Consider the following 12,972-nt stretch of genomic DNA (forward strand, 5'->3'; position numbering starts at 1 on the left):
TATGTGGGTCTTTGGCACAGCCTGAAATTCTACCTCTTTTCTATAATATGTTAATTCTTCTATTTTATACATCTTTCTTGTTAAATTTCCAAACCTACTCTTCTACCATTACTCTCAGTTGATGACTGTGCTTCAAATTAAAAAAAAAAAAACAGCATAAAAAAGAGAAATCTCACCTTATCCTACCTTTGTATCTATCTACCACCTGCATCTGTGTCCATAAGCTATGCCTTTCCTCCAGGTTTATAAGAATGAACTTTCTGTTATCACATGACCAGCTCCTCCAGTTGTGCTTTAAATCCCAATACTGTCACCCACTCAAGGAAATCACTCCAGTAATTGTTCTCCTCTCTCCTGCATGTTCAATCTTTCCTTTGCACTAGACCATTCCTATGAACATATAAACATGTTAATAAATTCTTCCATTTAGCTACTGCTTTGTTTCTCTCCTCTCATTTATTATAGAAACACGTCTCAAAAGATTGTATGTACTTGCTGTCTCTGCTTCCTCTGTTTTCATTCTCTGTATTGAATACACCCCACGAAGGCTTTCACCCCCACCAGTCCATTGAGCCCGTTCTTGTCAACTTCAGACCTCAATAATGACTTTCATGTTGCCAAGTGGTCAAGTTTCAATGGTTATCTTCTTACTTGATCATTTCACCATCAGTACCATTGAACACACCTGATACCCTTTCTTGAAATATTTTCTTTCCCTGACTTCTGGGACAATATTCTATCTTGATTTCCCTCCTGTTTCTCACCTTCTTACTTAGTGCTCTTTGCTGTTCCTCCCTCTTCTTGACTCTTAAATGCTAGAGTGCCCCAGGGCTTAGTCCTCTTCTTGCCTGTGTATACTCACTGTGATGGCGATCTTATTTCCTCTTGTGGCTGTAAATATCATCTTTTTGCTAAATGTTGTCAATTTTTTAACTCCAGTGCTGGGACTCTATATAGTGCATCCATCTGCCTAATATACATTTTCACTTGGATGTGCATTATGTATCTCTAATTAAATGTCTGAAACTATACTTTTGATTTCCTGTTCCTTCTATAGGTTTCCCGTCTTGATAAATCTCCATCTTTCCTGTTGAATAGGTCAAAAAACCTTGGAGTCACCCTAGACTCTTCTCCTCTGATAGTCCACATCTAATCAATCCATCAGTAAATTACATGGTCTCTTCCTTCAAAACATATCGGAATTTTCATTCACCACTTCTACTGCTATTACCCTTGTCCAAACCACCACTATCTCTTTTCTGTATTATTGGAACTGCTTCTTTACTGGTCTTTCAGCTTCTATCCTTGCCTCTCCACACTGTGTTGTCATCACAGTTGCCAGAATGATACTCTGAGTAAATCAGATCATGTTACTTTTTGACCTAAAATTTCCCAATGACTTCCTATTTTCTCTAGGATCAAAGTCCTTACAATGGTTGACAAGATCCAATATGAAAAAATGTCCTGCTATCTTACGCTTCAAATCTCAACCTCCACTATTCTCCCTCTCATACTGATTCTAACCCAGAATTGGAAAGTAAAGCATTCTAGAACTACTTTGTTAAAGATTTTATTTAAAGACATCGAAAAATAAAGGACTGTTTTATTTTACTTTGCTTTACTTGTACATATTTAAGTATGTATACAGGTATTATCTCCATGGGAGCAGAAAACCGCTTTAATAGCTAAGTGTATCATTAAACTTTCACACATATTCATGGACTTCCTTTTGTACAAAATGAGCTCCTAAAAATGTCAATGAAAAAATTTATTGTCTCACTGATTTTCAAACCAATAGGAAAATATGAAATAGGCAACAAGTGCTACAGAGATAACTGGTTACCAATTTGGAGAGAAAAGAAAAGCTAGACTTTTACAGTCCTTTCTTCAAGAGCAAATTAGATTACAAAGAGAAGAGACACTTAAGTGTAAAATATAAATTAACTAAAATAATATTAAAAATATAAATGAATGTAGTATGTTTTTAATTTTGTAGTTTGGAAAATGAGATAGCAATCAAAGTCAGATAACAAGGAGAGAGTCACAGACTTGTCTGTAAAAAATTCAAAACTTCAAAATGCTTTTAAAAAAAACTACTATCATTAAAGCTAAAATATATTTCACAAGCTAAAAAAAATTCTTATTTTTTATTTGAGAAAAAAGATTCATATCCTAAATATATCAAGAGAACTTAGAAATCAATAATAACAAATGAACATCTCAACAGAAAATGGTCAATGGACAAGAAATATACAATTCTTGGAAGAAAAAATAAAAATGAAAACATATAAAATATATTCAACCTCCAAAGTAATGAAATAATGTAAAAACAAACAAATAATGAGCTGCATCTCTAACCTATGTAACTGGAAAAGGTTTAAAAAACGACAACATTCAATGAACTGTCTGACTTTCAGAGGTGTTACATACTGGCTCACTAATCATTTCTGGAGAGCAGTTTAGAAATAGGTATCGAAATTTTTAAAATACATATTTTTTTGATCCAGACTTTTCACTATTAAGTATTTACCCTAAAGATACAATCAGACTGGCTGAGCGCGGTGGCTCAAGCCTGTAATCCCAGCACTTTGGGAGGCCGAGGCAGGCGGATCACGAGGTCAGGAGATCGAGACCATCCTGGCTAACACGGTGAAACCCTGTCTCTACTAAAAATACAAAAAAAATAAAAAAAACACTAGCCGGGCGAGGTGGCGGGCGCCTGTAGTCTCAGCTACTTGGGAGGCTGAGGCAGGAGAATGGCATAAACCCAGGAGGCGGAGCTTGCAGTGAGCCGAGAACGTGCCACTGCACTCTAGCCTAGGTGACAGAGCGAGACTCCGTCTCAAAAAATAAAAAAATAAAAAAATAAAAGATACAATCAGACAATTTTTCAAAAATGTACATCTAAGAGTTCCCACAGTGGTATTATTGATCAATTCAAAATACAAGAGGTAACTTAAATATCCATTAATATATTATTATTTATATTTTGGTACATTCATATAGTAAAATTTATAAAGTGATAACAATTGACATGAAATATTCTATAACATACTATTAGGTGAAAAAAATCAAGTTTCAAAATACGATATACATTATAATTCCTACCTCTAATTAGGATTTCAAGTGATTTTTTCCTCTTTATGGTTTTTTTTACATTACTTGGACTTTCTATATGTGAGCTGTCTTCTAAAAACAGACAAAACAATAGGTACATTTTCATTTGAAAAAAGCGGTGAGGTGTTGGCAAATTCTGGGTGTAAAAAGGGACACCTCTGTCTACTGGGAACTTCAACTCCTCAACTGTTGTCTCAGAACAGTCTGGTGGAAAAGGTGGTCAAGGGACTATTCAGTGCTTAATGCTGAAGGCTCAGTTCAGTACATTCTGTAGATAATTCAAATCGCAAGATAATCTATGTTTCTGGTATTTAATATATTCTACATGATGGTAGTTTCCTTTGGCTAGACAATATAAAATGCAGTAAGATGAAAACATTTTCAGAAATCCTTTCCAAATACAATAAACTGATAAATTAACAAAGTAAAAATGATTACCTATCTCCCTTTGGTTTTCTTTTCTGTAGTGTCTTCCCTTTGGGTCTTCTTTCACTTCCTAAACAGGGGATCCCACCAGGTCCTGTTACCCGTATTGATTCAAGGCCTTTGGAAGATTTTTTAAATGTGAATTCCACTGGTTCTCCTTCTTTTAGGCTTCTAAATCCTTCCATGAATAGTTTGCTCTGTAAAGAGCAGAAGAGGGTAGGGGAGAGAAAGAGAGATCAAAATTATTATTGCTTTATAAACTATCTCTATAATTTTAACAAAGAAAGATACTCTGTTATACATTACAAAAGTATAAAGTCTTAAGTTCAGTGAAACACATACCATTTTAAAGTTTCTTTTTGCAATACTGGCAGTGGGAGAAAAAAATTTTTAAGGCAATTTGGCAATACTTAGAAAAATTTAAATGTGCATATTCTTTGTCCCAGCAATTCCACAATTAATAATTCTACTACAGACATACACAAAGGCTTAAAAAGACACCACAGCACTGACTGGTAAAAAATTACATCTATCTGAATGTCTATCAATGGGAAACTGATTAAATACATTATTAATATAATAGCACCACATAACATTATTAAGCCATTAAGAGAAGTTTTATTAGTTCTACACATTCTAATGTAGAAAGATAAGCATGTAATACTGTTGAGTAAAAAAAAAAAAAAAAAAAAAGAGTTAAAGAACTGTGTCTACCATAATGCTATCTATGTAAAATTTTAATTTTGTTTATTTATTTTTGATATGGGACTCACTATGTTGCCCAAGCTGGTCTTGAACTTCTGAGATTTTCTAGCCTCAGCCTTCTGAGTAACTGAGGTAATAGGAACATGCAGAGTCCAGCTAAAGTTTTTAAAAGATGTATGTTTATTATATAGAGATGTGGTCTGAAACAACAGACACTAAAGAGTCGTTTTCTCCAGTCCTGTTCTAGAAAGGTAGAAAAGTTTTCTGGTATATACATTACTGCATTGTTTGAGCTTTTTATAATTTGAAAGGAAACCAGATTTCATATTTGAAAGATAGCTGATTTTTTGTAAAAATAACAATGTTCACCAATTACAAAATTATTAACGTTGGTTTCAAATATTATTTGGCTCTTTCAATCCTCTTTTCATCAAAGTCAATGTGCCAATTCAAAATACACTAAAAATAATTCAATTAGTAGTTTTATTTTTTCAAATCCCTCTGTGTACATTTTACAGGAATAATTGAGAATATCATGTAGTTTTTAAAGACTCTTCTGAATTGCTGGGGCAACAGAAATAAAACATATGATGGGAGAAATCCTTAGTTCAAGTCCAGTTCTTTAAATAAACTGCTATATTGCTTTGAATAAGCCATTTGCTATCTTTTCTGTTTATTTGTAAATTCAAAAGATTTGAGTTCTGAGTAACAACAAGACCATGAGAAAAAGGTTTCGTGGTCAAGTAAGTTTGTAAAACACTGTATGTTGTTTCTCTGTGAGAGACTCATGTTAGCATATTAAAGTCTCAGAAATGTTCTCACCTCCCCAACTCCCACGAAACTAAGAATCTTGTTTAACTCAGCAGTTTCCTGACCTAATTGATCCCAGAGCCCCTTAAGTACAGATGATGAACATACTTAGAAAAATACTGAACCAGAAAATCTTCACTTCTCCAAGTTCATGACTCTAAAGGCAACTAAATAATTACATGGAACCAAATTATTACATGGAACAAATAAAAACAAAACTTAAAAAATTCATTGCAAAACAAGACTATTCATTGTGAAAGCAAGACAGCCCATGAAAACAGGGTTATTAACCTGCTTCTAGTGCAGGTCACCTGACAGAGTGAAATCCTTCATGTGGAAGTCTGCAATCTGGCAGCACCTTTTCTGCTCTCTGATGAAATGTTGGGGGAAAAAAATCACAACTGCCCACATTCTTTAAAATAACAAAGTATTATTATTAAAGCTATTTTAACATTTCTAAAGCACCTTCTCATTTTTTTCCTAAGCTTTCTCTTCACTAATTATAAATAGCTATTTTGCTTTCATTTCCTTTCTTCCTCTTCACTCAAGAAAGTACAGATTATTTCTCTTTTATGGATGAAATGGAGCACAGTTCAACTACTGAAATTACAAGAACAAAGAAACAGCATTTTTTATTAGAGCTATCATATGTTCACATGTTTTGTTTCAGTAACAAAAACTATCACTGGGCTAAGCGCGGTAGCTCACACCTGTAATCCCAGCACGTTGGGAGGCCGAGGCAGGCAGATTGCCTGAGGTCAGGAGTTTGAGACAAGCCTGGCCAACGTGGCGAAACCCTGTCTCTACTAAAAAATACAAAAAATTAGCTGGTCGTGGTGGCACCTGCCTATAATCCCAGCTACTTGGGATACTGAGGCAGAAGAATCGGTTGAACCTGGGAGGTGGAGGTTGCAGCAAGCGAAGATCAACATCATGTCACTGCACTCTAGCCTGGGCAACGGAGCAAGACCCTGTCTCAAAAAAACCCAACCAAACAAATAAACAAAACTCTATCACTTATCTCCTTATAGCTCTTAGTGTACTTTCCCAGAAGTTGGTGCATAGTTCCTAGTGAACCCAATTAAGCTGGTATACTTTCTCTTAATTTTCCATTATTAAGATTTTTGATAGGCATAAGTGAACTGCTTTTCCAAATCTAAAAGTAAAATTCCAGCTCTTACAAATCAATAAATTCTAGCTGTTCTTCATGATATTCTGAAAGAATACTTTAAAAAGATCTGTCATATATGTCCCCCTCCCCAAATTAGTACAAAAGGCAATTTAGTTTCATAATACTTTGCAAAAATATATATATATATACACATATTCATAAGAAACTATAATGGCTTTGCAAGAAAAAGACAAGGATTCACAGAGAATATTCTGTCTTTGCTATTATACCAAAATAGCTGCTACATAGATGGGAAAGATTGTTGAAAGGTAAGGAATTAGTTCACTATATTTGTTCCCCCAAAAATCAACTTATCCCCTTAACTTGCCAATTTTTATTAAAGGTTTCTCCATTTTTCCAATTACACTGGTTCCAATGCTTACTTTTACCCAAACCATTTATGGAATCTTGTTTATTTTTGCTTCCTATCTCTCCTCTTTCATCTGCCCCATCTAATTCATTGGATTGCTATGACCCTACTTCAGGTCTCAACTATTGCTGAGATTCAGAAAACAATACAACAAAAAAGAAAACTTTAGAAGCTAAAGTTTTTCTCTGACCTTCTCCAGTCTTCCTGTTTCTCAGTCTCATCTCCCCGCAAGGCTAGTCATAGAAACTGGAATCCCTCTTCTCCAACGTAGGGTATAGAAACCAGAACCCCTTTTCCCCAAAGCCGCCATAAAACCTAAAAAATATTACTCTAATTCCATCCCCACCTTGACCTTTCTGTGCAAAAACTGACCTACCTTGTTTGACTCTAGGTCAGTAAGACCTCCAATCAGAGAAGGTCCTGCTCATACCCAGAAGGCAGGAATGCATGCTCAGAGAGGCCAAGAAAAATCTAGACAGGCAGACCTTGCTGGGCTTCCCTACTCAGTCTATTAGCATTAGATCATACATAATCTTTTTGTCCAATTATATTTCTTTACAGCTGTCCATACTTTGTTAGACACATGCCTAAAAATGTACAATTTCCCCTGTATTTTTGGATCCTCATTCTGAAGGCTCCTGTGTCACAGTAAAACTATGATGAAATAAACTTGTAAGTCTTTTCTCCTATTAATCTGCCTCTTGTCAGTAATTTTTAGTGAATCTTCAGAAGGCAAAGGGAAAGTTTACACTATCTTCTACTAAGGTAAGTGTAATAGTTTCTTCAGTGGCATCTCAGCATCCAAACTGCTTGTTACTCCACATCATCTTCCATACCTGCACATTCTCTCTCAATAAATCTTAGTCTGTTAGTCCCTTGTAGATAATTCTGCTTAGGTTGTAGGTGAGATCCGTCATAATCTTACCTTACTTACATTTTCCACTTCCTTTCCCATTACTCTAAAACACAGTCCCTCCATTAGTAAAACTGGATAACATATTTCTCTGAATATTTTCTCATTTCAGTATTCTATCTTATTCTGGTAGGGGATGTACTCTCCTAGTTATGGCTGTCTTTTAAAATCTTACTTGGTAAGACCTCAACAGCAAGGCAAAAATAGACAAAAAAGACTTAAACTAAAAAGTCTCCTTCTTCACAGCGAAAGGAATAATGAACAGAGTGAACAGACACCCTGTGGAATGAGAGAAAATATTTGCAAATTAGTTATCTGACAGGTGATTAATACCCAAAACATACAAGGAACTCAAACAACTTAACAAAAAATAGTGAGCAAAGAACATGAATAGACATTTTTCAAATAAGACATACAAAAGGCCAACAGGTGTAGGAAAAATACTCAACATCACATCACTAATCATCAGAAAACCACAATGAAATATCATCTTACCGCAGTCAGAATGGCTATTATTAAAAAGATGTTAGCAAGGATGTGGGAAAAAGAGAACTCCTATACACTGTTAGTAGGAATGCAAATTAGTACAACCTTTGTAGAAAACAGCATGAAGATTTACCAAAGAACTAAAAATGGAATTACTATTTGATTTAGCAATCCCACTACCGGGTATCGACCCAAAGGGAAAGAAATCAATATATCAAAGATAACCACACTTGTATGTTTTGCGCAGCACTATTCACAATAGCAGACATGGAATCAACCTAACTATCTATCAATGGATAAGTGGATAAAGAGAATGTGGTATATACATACACAATGTATATTATTCCACCGTGAAAAACAACAAAATCATGTCTTCTGCAGCAACGTTAATGGACTGGAGGTCATTATCTTAAGTGAAAAAAGCCAGGCACAGAAAGTCAAATATCACAGGCTCTCACTCATAAGTGGATGCTAAAAAATTTGTACACATGGATGTACAGAGTGCAATGATAGGCCAGGCGCGGTGGCTCACGCCTGTAATCCCAGCACTTTGGGAGGCTGAGGTGGGTGGATCATGAGGTCAGGAAATCAAGACCATCCTGGCTAACACGGTGAAACCCTGTCTCTACTAAAAATACAAAAAAAAAATTAGCCGGGCAGGGTGGCAGGCATCTGCAGTCCCAGCTACTCAGGAGGCTGAGGCAAGAGAACGGTGTGAACCCAGCAGGCAGAGCTTGCAGTGAGCCAAGATCGCGCCACTGCACACCAGCCTGGGCAACAGAGCAAGACTTCATCTCAAAAAAAAAAAAAAAAAAGAGTGGAATGATAGACAATAGAGACTCAGAGGGGTGAGGGGTTGGGAGGGAGGCAGATGATGAGAATCCAATTTTTAAAATTCATTCTTGCACATATTTATTTAAGAATTATATAAATACTGGCTTTCAGCCTGGGTGCAGTGGCTCATGCCTGTAATCCCAACACTTCGCTAGGCCGAGGCAGGTGGACTGCTTGAGCTCAGGAGTTCCAGGCCAGCCTGTGCAACGTGGCAAAACCCCATCTCTACAAAAACTACAAAAAATTAGCTGGGCATGGTGGCACACATTTGAGGTCCCAGCTACTAGGGAGGCTGCAGTGAGCTGAGGTTGCAATACTGCACTCCAGCCTGGGTGACAGAGACCCTAACTCAGGGTGGGGGGTAAAAATCCTTGCTATATTTGCTTTCCGCCTGCCAACCAACCATTTCAAAATTACTTTTAAAGAATATTAACAGGGGACAGGTGCAGTGGCTAATGCCTATAATCTCAACACTTTGGAAGGCTAAGGTGGGAGAATTGCTTGAACCGTGGTCAAGGTTGCAGCTCCCCATGATTACGACACTGCACTCCTGCTTGGGCAACAGAACAAGACCCATTCTCAAAAAAACTTAAAAAAAAAAAAAAAAGAATAACATGAATAAGGAGTCAACTGAAAATAGTCCAAAGGCTATCATTTATTTGCCAAGTATTTCTACCCAGGGCTCCAGATAGTAATGGGTTACTTATCTCTCTTGACACAGGCTTTTTTTCTCCAACTAGATTGGGACGTGGCTACAGTTTAATAACTGATTCTCCTTAGAAATAAGAGTAATTTTTTTTTTCTGTAGGAGGCATAAACTGACTTCCAGTTCAAGACGGCATGCTGGACAACTGAGGTGCCTCATGTTACTGTTTAAAAGCCATCAAAATGACAAACTAGTAGAAAGAAATATTCACAATAAAGAAGGGAATGAGAGAGATGCATCAGCAGAAAACCAAATTCGATAAATTTCTAGAAGTTTGAGTGCTGACTGATTACTGAGTTGAAGGAGCCACACCCAAGAAAATTAACAAAAGGAGCTGCAGCAGAAGTAGCAACCAAGATTCCTAACAGAACACTGAGAAACTCTGCTTACACACATGTATGATGAAGGGCAAGAACGAGCAATGGGCTTGAAAACAGGGAGGTTAATGAGCTGTTTTGTAAGGACCAGATTCCCATTTCATCCTCACATACCATTCCTACCTACACACGTGAAAACAGGAAAACATGGCCTTAAGGCAAATAATATGAGGCCATTCTCTAAAGAGACTGAAGGAAATATCCAGGCAAGTGGTAAAATATTGGATCCCGTGCATACACCCCTATTCATTCTGACAGTAAGACCACTGGTGTAAAAACTGGCTCTATCCACTGGACCTTAAATCATTCCTATCCCTCTTTCATGTATCTGAAGGGTCAATCAAGAATCATAAAACATACAGCATAATTAAGAAAGACCAGATGGGAGTGGTGGCTCACGCCTGTAATCCCAGCATTTTGGGAGGCTGAGGCGGGTGGACTGCCTAAGGTCAGGAGTTCGAGACCAGCCTGGCCAACATAGTGAAACCTCGTCTCTACTAAAAATACAAAAAAATTAGCTGGGTGTGGTGGCGGGCGCTTGTAATCCCAGCTACTAGGGAAGCTGAGGCAGGAGAATCACTTGAACACGTGAGGCAGAGGTTGCAGTGAGCCAAGATCGCACCACTGCACTCCAGCCTTAGTAAGAACAGAAACGAGAAATATAGAGGATGAATCCAAAAAGACAAATATTTAACTTTAACTTGATTTCCAGGGAAAGAGAATACATAAAAAAGAGAAAGAAAAATTATGAAATCAATAATACAAAGTAGGGGTGCATACCATGTAGAAGCATTATAGAAGCTTTACACATGAGGTGTATTTTTGAGTGCATGGAGAGAGAGTAACATTCTAATGGAGACTGGAGACTGAAGACGGTAGTCCAAATTGAGCTAATGGTACCATAAACTTGTGCAGCAGGAATAGTTAATACAATGTTTGAGGATGGCAAGGAGAGTAGTTTAAGTGTATCACTGTGAAGGTAGAAACCAAAAATGAGGTTGAAAAATGCAAGCTAGAGTCATATCACGCAATTTTATTTTTTTTAAGAGGCAGGGTCTCACTCTTTGCCCAGGCTGTAGTGCAGTAGTGTAATCACAGTTCACTGTAGTCTTGACCTCCTGGACTCAATCAAGCAATCCTCCTGCCTCTGCCTCCCAAGTAGCTAGGACCACAAGCGCACCCTACCATGCTTGGCTACTTTGAAAATTTTTCTGTAGAGATGGAGTCTCACTATGTTGCCAAGACCAGTTTCACTAGGCTGGTCTTGAACTCTGGCCTCAAGTAATCCTCCTGCCTCAGGCACCCAAAGTGTTGGGATTACAGGCATGAGCTAGCATACTCAGCCATGGAAATTTTTGGTTTACATTTTAAGCACTTTATTATGTCTAACACAAATATTTCTTTCTAAAATTATTTCTCTATTTTCAAATTTCAACTTATTTGAGATTTACGGGACACATGTGTAGGTCTGTCACATGGGTATACTGCACGATGCTGAGGTTTGGGGTATGATTGATCCCATCACCCAGGTAATGAGCATAGTACCCAACAGTTTTTCAGCCCTGGCCCCCCTTCCTCCCCTCCTTCTCTAGTAGTCCCCAGTGTCTATTGCTGCCATATTTATGTCCATGAGAACCCATGTTTAGCTCCCACTTATAAGTGAGAACATGCAATATTTGGATTTCTGCTCCCTCATTAATTTGCTTAGAATAATGGCCTCCAGCTGCAAAAACTGAAAAAACACCCAGAGCCCCAGTTTCCTTGTCTGTAAACTAGGGATAATACACAAAATATCTCATAAGGTTATTATTGGATCCCAAATAAATGTACAATGCCTAGAACAATGCTCAGTACATTGACCAGGAGTTCAATAAACACTTTAAACTATTTTTATAAGTATCCAGTCTGCTTCCCTATCTGCTGACACAGTGATGGAAGAGGTGGGAGAAGACAAACATGTATGGAGAATCTATTCATTAACAGGTACTGTGCTAAATGCTTTCACCTGCTATCTCATATGCTCAACCCACCCTTACCCCTCACCCACACTTGGCAAATATCTGTATATTACTGAGTTTCAGTTTAAACATTACCTCATCTTCAAAGCCTTTATGATATTCTTAAGCAAATACGGGTACTCCTTTTCCAGTGCTCCAATTATATATGGTATATATCACCATTATAACACACCATACTACATTATAATGTGTCTGTTTTCTTTTCCTTTCCTTTTCTTTTTTTTTTTTTTTTTTTGACACAGGGTCTTGCTCTGTCACTCAGACTGGAGTATAGCAGCACAATCTTGGCTCACTCCAACCTCCACCACTCAGGTTCAAGGGCTTCTCCCACTTCAGGCTCCTGAGTTGCTGGGACCACAGGTGTGTACCACCACACCCAGCTGGTTTTTTTGTTTTTGTTTTTTTGATTTTCATCAAAAAAAATCAAATGGGGTCTCACCAAGTTGCTCAGGCTGGTCTTGAACTACTGAGCTCAGGTGATCCACCCAACTTGGACTCACAAAGGGCTGGGATCATAGGCATGAGCCACCACACTCGGCCAATGTGTCTGTTTTCTTATAAAGCTACTAACTTCTTGAAAGGAAATATCATAATTTTTCATTTACATGTCTAAAACCATCCCTGAAACATAGCAGGTGTTCAGTATATATTTGAAGCAGAGAGGGAGAATCAGGATGGTGGGGAACAAGGGAAAGAAGGAGGGAGGCAGAAAAAGTAGCTGTGACTTTTTCTCACTTAGATGAGGAAATCAAGAGTCCCAAGGTCCTATCTTATGAGAGGCAGAACAAAGACTCAATGCCAGATCATTTGACATAAAAAGCCCTTGTCTATCATGACGCTTAATATAACATTCTCTGGAATATTTCAAATGTCCCTCAACAACATAATCACAATATTAAAGTTTAGAATCTTGAAACTACATGCCACAGGTAGACCACCCTACTCAACCCATGCTTACATTTTATCCTTTAATTTTCTGAACTTTTAAAAATTTACTATAAAACTTCTTAGCTGACACAATGAATCATAAGAAATGGGT

General features: G+C 37.4%; 1 protein-coding gene across 1 annotated transcript in view; it reads right to left on the reverse strand.

The window, feature by feature from the left end:
- Nucleotides 1-12,972, reverse strand: part of LIN28B (lin-28 homolog B) — a 126,143-nt gene that overhangs the window by 55,505 nt on the left and 57,666 nt on the right. The window contains exon 3 of the mRNA XM_023205833.2: nt 3,556-3,740. Coding sequence (XP_023061601.1) covers nt 3,556-3,740 — 185 coding nt within the window. The remainder of the gene's footprint in view (nt 1-3,555; nt 3,741-12,972) is intronic.

This window comes from Piliocolobus tephrosceles, chromosome 5, assembly GCF_002776525.5.
Source record: "Piliocolobus tephrosceles isolate RC106 chromosome 5, ASM277652v3, whole genome shotgun sequence".
NCBI classification, from domain to species: Eukaryota; Metazoa; Chordata; class Mammalia; order Primates; family Cercopithecidae; genus Piliocolobus; species Piliocolobus tephrosceles.